The 7781-nt window shown below is 34.8% G+C and overlaps 1 protein-coding gene across 1 annotated transcript; it reads left to right on the top strand.

Annotated features, from left to right (window-relative positions):
• The first annotated feature begins 628 nt into the window (after positions 1-628).
• LOC145572414 (N-terminal acetyltransferase B complex catalytic subunit NAA20) lies at positions 629-7286 on the top strand. The gene is made up of 7 exons (XM_081631387.1): positions 629-784; positions 1095-1189; positions 1318-1408; positions 2838-2970; positions 4024-4093; positions 6894-6954; positions 7067-7286. Exons 2-7 carry the CDS (start codon positions 1112-1114, stop codon positions 7156-7158), a joined length of 525 nt encoding a protein of 174 aa, XP_081487513.1. The 5' UTR covers positions 629-784; positions 1095-1111; the 3' UTR covers positions 7159-7286.
• Positions 7287-7781: the final 495 nt, after the last annotated feature.

Genomic DNA, 7781 nt, shown 5'->3' with positions numbered 1-7781 from the left:
CTTAACTCAATTTAACCTTTTCTTTTCTCTCTATAATTTTAGTCCCTCTTTTTTTTTTTTTTGTAAGTCTCATTTTGAATTAAAGTCCCAAATGTTTAATTTCTTTAATTATATTTTCGGTTACACATTACACCTATAATGATTTATTAATATTTCTCCCCTCATAGGCTAGTTCATGTTCAAAACTTCCAACCTTAAAAATCCAAAGCACAAGAAAGATACACATAGTTTTTGGGATTAAATACACAAAGAGAGATTGGATAATAGGAGATGGAAAAAGGATTATTAATAATGAGGTATGGAATTAGGGCCTGTTCTGATTGATTGAACTGAACTTATTAGAACTGAACAAAATATTTTATAAGAGAAGAAAATTAGGAGCTAAACTGAACTGAAGTTATTAGAGTTAAATTGAAATGAACTAAACTGAACTGAACTAAACATAATCGTATTAGAATAGGCCCTTAAGTTGGGTTATAAAAAATTAAAAAGGGTAGTATAGTTGACTATACCGTATTTAAGTGTCATATGCATTAATCGTATTAGAATAGGCCCTTAAGTTGGGTTATAAAAAATTAAAAAGGGTAGTATAGTTGACTATACCGTATTTAAGTGTCATATGCATTAATTTGTTTGCATTTTGATTTCTCACTCTTGTGTCTTGTCTTCGGGCTTTGCTGCTCACCACCACATTTTCTCCGGCGAAATTGACGTACCCTCTTGCTCATCTTCGCCCTCCTTTCTTCAATCTTGCTACACAAATTTTCTCATTTTCAACTATCCGGTATTTCAATGCACCTAATTTCATCATTTTTCCATTTATTTACTTCTAATTACTCCCCTAATTTGATTATATGTGTAATTGATGGTATTCCCCTGAATTCATTGCAATTAGATGTTTTGTTCTTTTCTGGGCAATTCTTCCTGTAAACCCTAATTCTCATTTATCTTATTTACCCTATATTTTTTTCTGGAATATTCTCAAATTGATGCTGATTTCCACCTTTTTATTTTGATTTCTGGTAATTTTGAAAAATTTCAATCATCTGGGTAATATTAGTCTGCCTTTGTGTTGGTTTTCTTCTTGTTTACAGAAGTTTCTTGCAGTATAATGACAACCATTCGTAAATTCTGTTGCAATGATCTTCTTCGCTTTGCTTCCGTAAATTTGGATCATCTAACTGAAACTGTAAGTATCTTTGCTGTCTGCTGTTATATTTTCAATTTCAATTTCATTCTCGGCTTATTCAGCACACCTAATTCTGTGGCACTGACAAATGGTATTCATTTATGTGGCGAATTCGCGATTTTGAGCAGTTCAACATGTCATTTTACATGACCTACTTGGCGAGATGGCCGGATTATTTCCATGTTGCTGAAGGCCCTGGCAATCGAATTATGGGTTACAGTATGTTTTCCATCTATTCCTCTCCTATAGATGCATTGGTTTGTACTTCTTGATGTTTATGATTGCGTGTACTTTGATCACCGTTTGCCATTCTCTCGTGGCCATTTTATAATGACATACTTGGTTGGTCATTGATGGCTTTTTTATGGAAATCACAATCAGTTTTAGGCTGGTTTTCCTTGGATCCTCTTAGAATGCTTCTTGAAAAAGAGAACAAAAATCGAGTACTTATGATTCTTGCATATGTGTTCTCTTCTATGGTTATAAGATTTATAACATTTCTCTTCTCCCTTCTTGGATTTTGAGTATGAATATGACAAACTAATTGATTAGTAAAGGCCTTATATGAATATTATTTGTCGGCTGGTTTACTAGTTAGTAGTTTTGTAGTATTAGTTGTTTTTTTTTATATGTTTGGAAAAATTAGATGCTTGTAAGATATTTGGGAAAAATAGTTGTTCACACTGTTAATATGTGAATATGACCACTTTGTTCAATTTTTGCTTGAAAGGAGACCAGAAAATCTACTATACTAAGCTTTTAACTTATGAAAGGGCTCTTATTTTCTTTTAAAAAAATTAATCAGCATTAATAAGCTTAAAGCCAGAAATCAACAGAACTAATTAGTTATAAGCCATTTTTGCAAACAAGGCCATAACAGACACCCAAAATTATACTAAATCAAGCATGAGTGTGAATGAAAGAAAAAATAATAATTGCTTCTTTTTAATATAACAGTCACGGATGTCTAAATAAGCTGTTATATTTCCTGAAATGTAAATTGGTCTGTCTTGGATTCTATACAATGCTCACCTGATGAATAATGAAGAAAGGGAAGAAGAGACACAAACTATAACTATAATAGAAGGTTTTAGAAATACTTTTGTCAAAACATGTGAAAATCTGAATAGTGATCTGGGGCAATGTGACAATTACTTCAACATGGAGTGAGCAGTCAATGTAGTTAGGTTGTTTCTCTTTAATCTCATGCATTTCATCATTTTTTGGTTCTGCGTAGTACGAGGATTGACATGTGGTGGGTGCCAGCACTATAATTGACTTAAAATGATTGCACATAGTTAATAATTTGTCTGGTTTGTTTTATTAATGTGCCAAAGTCCATCCTGATAATGGAAATCTTACGACATGTCATCTTGAAACTAAAAAGTTGCATTATCCATACTCTAGAAAGAAGCTCTATGATACTTATTATATTTCACTGGTTAAATTATTCCTGATACTATTAGCTGTAAGATGGTGAATATACTTATGGACTTGCAATACTTGTGCTGCTTGCCTCCATGGATGGTTTGGCATCTGTAATTAATTGTTTGTAAGTGAATAATTATACCCTCTTATGCTGTAATGTTTTTTTTTTTTTTTTAATTATTAATTTTGTTTGTAACTTTCTTTTGCCTAATTGCTGTAGTTATGGGAAAAGTTGAAGGCCAGGGTGAGTCTTGGCATGGTCATGTTACTGCAGTGAGTGTTGCACCTGAGTATCGCCGACAACAGTTAGCTAAGAAGTTGATGAATTTACTGGAAGACATCAGTGACAAAATGTAAGTATCTTGCTCTTTAATAGACTATCTAAGTATTAACTTCTGGAAAGCCATCAAAATCCTGCATGGAGGCGTTACCATAAGGGAATGTTCTTTTTCTTGAGCCACTCTTTACATGGAATGTGCTTTATGGATATTGGATTGATTATAGTTTAGTGCTTTAGTCCTCTGAAAAAAAAAAAAAAAAATCTTTTTAATATTTTGTCTTGTTGGAAGTATCCATATTACATAGAGACCATTTGGATCAGTTGGATGAATTCATGTGAGTTCAGTGTTTCTAAAATACATATTTTGCTTTCTTTGCAATGGCCATATATTTGGCAATGTGGTGAGTAAACCAAATGAAAGATGCCACACTTAAAATTTAACACCTGATGGAGTAGTGGATGGGATACATGGAATTTTAGTCTTCGTATACATGAGTTGATGAGTCATGTTTTAATCTTATTGTTATTATCTCATTGCGTATAATTTAATAATGTTTTGTTTCTGCACCTTGATTCTTGAAGTATACTGAAACAATCTTTTAGTGCATATTTTCTCGGTTTTTCTTCTTAATGGAAGGGGTGTTTTAAACATAAGAGGCTAAGAGCACAATCTTGTAATAAACCTTCAAAAATGTGCAAGTGAAAGGTAATGAAATTTGATTTGAGACTATAATACTGTACACAGTTAAGCACATGAGCCCAGAGTTATAATCATGAATTGCAAATAAGCTGAGCTAACTCGATTGTTGGGCTGTTAGAGTTTGCTTTCTTTAAGCATTGTGGCTTTTTGCTAAACTGAGTTTTCCTCAGTTGAGCATAATACACTTCTTGTTCTACTGAACCATAATTTGTTTGAAGCTCAAGCATAGCAAGCAATTCATAGACTTAGTTTGCCTTTATGGTTTTGTTATAGTTTGCGGGTATTTGTGTGTTCTGTTCCATGGTGGTGTTGGCTCTTTTTTTTTTTTTTTTTTTCCTTCCTTTCAAGCAGATGTATAGAACTGTTAAAACTAGTCAGATATTGCTCAGATTTTCTCCTATTGACAAGATTTGTTTTGCTTTTCAGTGATAAGGCTTACTTTGTTGACCTTTTTGTTCGGGCATCAAATGTACCAGCTATAAAGATGTATGAAAAAGTAAGTATCCTTGACTTCATTATGCACTTGTTTAGTTCTGGTTTCTGTTTCAAGATTGAAATGCTTTACATGGAGCTTTTGTACAATTTCATGCATCTCTCTGTTGTACTAGACATGAATTAGTTCTACTGGCCCTCTTTCTACAGCTTAACATTTGCATTGATGTGATGCCTCAACCTAATCCGTCATATGGCTTATTTCTTGTGTTGTTTAATGTTTTTATAAAAGGCATGTGGCCAGGATATATCCTTAGTTATGAAAAAAAGAATATTATTTCTATAATAGACTAGTATACTTCAGAGGTGTATAGAGTGTCACCAACCTATCAATTTATAACCTTTTTTTGTCTCAATATTTAAAGCTTAGGAAAAGAAAGGGTCAGTCTTGTCGAACTCATGTGAGGCAGTGAATTAACCACCAAACGCTTTTTTTTAAATAAGCTAAGCTCAATTGTTGAAGAGTTTTTGATACTAAGGTATGAATATTAACTGCTGTAAGACTAAAAAGGGTAAACTCAATGATAGATAGGCCTAAGGCAAGGGCTACACCGCTCAACTTGATCATGAAATCGCAAACAAACATAAGGATATAAGCATTTTTAGTATGAATTAGGCCCAAGTACCCCACTACTCTGTTAACTAGAAGAAATAGCAATCATGATCTACACCATTTTTTCGTGTGACAAGTCATATTTCAAGTGGCAAAACCATATGCTTGATGACATTAACGATTCCATGGTCTAGATTTTCTAATTTTTTTGGTCTATCAGTCAAATAAGTATAAGGGAGCTTACAACTCAACATCATTAGCTGATCCTTGGTTGGGGAGACCACCTTTTTTTAATCCATGGATATAGAAAATAATGACTAAAATTAAGTTCCTATAGCTGTGATGCTCAGACTCAGCCCACCACCCCTCCGTACTGGTGCCGAGACGACATGGTCTGGATGGACACAAAATCCGGGTCAGACCCTCAGAAAAGAGAGTGGACTCATCAGTTATGAACCCTAGATCTTTAATTGAGGGTTGTATTTACCAAAACTAGAGCTGGTTTGGTCTTCTCTGGTCATTTATTCAGTTTTAAATTATGAGTTAAAAGAGAAGATCTGAATGCTAATCTGTGGGAAACATGGCTATGCCGTAGTTTCCTGTTAGATAACTGATGATAAGCGTGCCTGAGTCGAAGCATTTTTGAAGAGGTGTAGTATGCATGTTGTAGGCATACTGGCTGTGCCTTATGCCTGTAGTTTGTGCCTAGGCTCTAATACCCCTATTGCCTCAGTGGGCCTTGACTCCTTGAGCTTTTAAAACATTATTCACAAGCTTCTGGTACATTCTAGAAGATGGTTTCTTGGAACTTTGACTAATTACCTATGGTAGTGGCTTGCTTTTTTGCATTGTGATGGTGAGACGGATTTGAGAATTCTATGAAAACTTATGCAACCTGAACAAGATTATTCCTTTCCCTTGCTTGAATTTGTCGGTTGTTTAAAGTGTCATTCTATTAGTAAGATACAAGTTAGATTTACTATTAAACATTTTTCAATGGTAAATTAAACTTGATTAGAGTAGAGCACAACAAACTCAATTTCCATGCTCCAAAATGGTTAGAATACTTTTGACCTGCAGAATGAGTTTAACGAGTCTTTAGTTAGATAGATTCAAATTCTTTCAACTATTCTTTCTGTGTGAAGAAATGAATGACAAGTATGGAAGAGGATAAGAGGGGGAATCAATCAAAGCCTTAACCCACATGTGGGGTCAGTTGCATGAATCAAAAGTGATTATTCCGTGTAGTCATCGACAAAAATCTTCCTCCTCTATCCCTTCTGATCCAATGCCTCATCTTCATGCAAATCCATATACTTCACATCCTTCCTAATTCCTTCCAACCAAGTCATTTTCGGTCTCCCTCTCCCTCGTTTAACCCCTCCATGGTCCCACTCTTCCACTCTTCCAACCGGAATAATAGATTTTATGCTATGAATACATCATCTTTTTGGGTAGAGAAAAGGAGTGATAGGTGTAAAGCCACCAGAGACTCACAGAGTAATAGGTGTAAAGCCACCAGATACTCACAGAGTAAACACAATCTACTCTGTACTACATACCTTGTATATAGCAGTCCACTTCAGCTTTCCCTCTATTTTCATTCGTTTTAAATTATTCATTGTTGAATAGAAAAATCCTTGCCCCCTTTGTTATTCTTCATAAAGGTCTTGTGGGCTATCATCTGCCTAGCTGATGCTAATAGTCACACTGCCTAGCCTTATGCTTGGACGGAAATAGTTGTTAGACCCAGAATCTCCTGAAATCAACTTTAAAATTTGCCAGAGGCAAGAAGCACGAAACCATAGAGGTTTTGTTTGAACTCATGTAAATGATGTGAGCCTTTCCTTAGTGTTAGATCTTTGAAGGCCTGGTTGAAGTTATCAGCCTTATTTTTCATCGGTCAAGTGACTTTTTTGTATGCATATGAGTTTTGAAAAGAACAGTGGTGCTCTCTTGGTTTTAAAACCTCATCCATGCTGGGGAGTATCTAACCCTTTTGTCCCTTTACAAAAATATATTAAGCGAAAGAAAATAATATGCCAACAAAAAGATAAGTGCATCAGATATGCTAATGAACTATGAGATGGAGATTAGAAAAATGGATTAGTAGTCATCTTGAGGCTAGTAACCATTCCCCCACTTTTTCCTTTTTTCTCTTTCAATTTTTGAAATGAAAAGTATGTGCATTCTGTATAAATGGTTACATTTGATTATGCTTAATATAATACTGATTGTCCATGTGTCTCAGCTTGGATATGTGGTGTATAGACGAGTTCTACGCTATTATTCTGGTGAAGAAGATGGATTAGGTAATTTCCTTTACTGTTTAATTATGAATCTCTATGAAAGAGCATTTGCATAACTTTGTTTAGCTTTTACAACATTATCTAACACATATTTTTCTTGGTAATTTATTTTCAGATATGAGGAAAGCATTATCGAGGGATGTTGACAAAAAATCCGTTATCCCTCTTAAAAGACCAATAACGCCTGATGAATTAGAGTATGACTAGTGTTTCTTGTCTTTTCAAGTAAACTTGTTTGGTTCAATATTTTAGTTTACAATAGAGGCATGTGATTGATGCGAGTCACGTGCTTTAAGGATATGAGATTTCAATCTGAATGTAATTGTGAGTTTTTTTCCTCGGATGTTTCATTGGCCAACTGTATGTCCTTTGTATCCAATTCGACCTAGTGTTATTATGGAGTGTTATTTATGTAGAAGTAGAACCTCCATTTTTACTCGTATTATGCAATTGACACATTTTCAATACGGAGTACATTTCAATTAGTGAGAGAACCGTATATTGGTATTCCTTTTGTCTATGTCTTGTGTGATAACTAATGGAATATTTGTGGCCACAATGGTGTGGAGAGGGTTGGTAGTTAGATTAAGCGTTGCAAGTGGCAAGATCTAGATGTTGATTTGACTCGTTTAGTTACTCGAATTTGGTTTTGCCTTGCAAGAGATGCAATGATGGAGTGGTTGATGCCCTATCTACCCACCTGCTGCCCCTAGATATCTCCATAACTCACTAAGTAGCCACGCATGATGCACCAAACGACAAGCCCCTCGGCATCCTAATTTGACGCTTAACTTGTGTTGATAGGATACACCAAGGCCATAACTGCGAAA

Source organism: Chenopodium album, chromosome 12 (genome assembly GCF_948465745.1).
Source record: "Chenopodium album chromosome 12, dcCheAlbu1.1, whole genome shotgun sequence".
In the NCBI taxonomy this organism is placed as follows: Eukaryota; Viridiplantae; Streptophyta; class Magnoliopsida; order Caryophyllales; family Amaranthaceae; genus Chenopodium; species Chenopodium album.
Note: the sequence above shows the minus strand (reverse complement) of the source record. Positions and strands in the feature narration are given on the sequence as shown.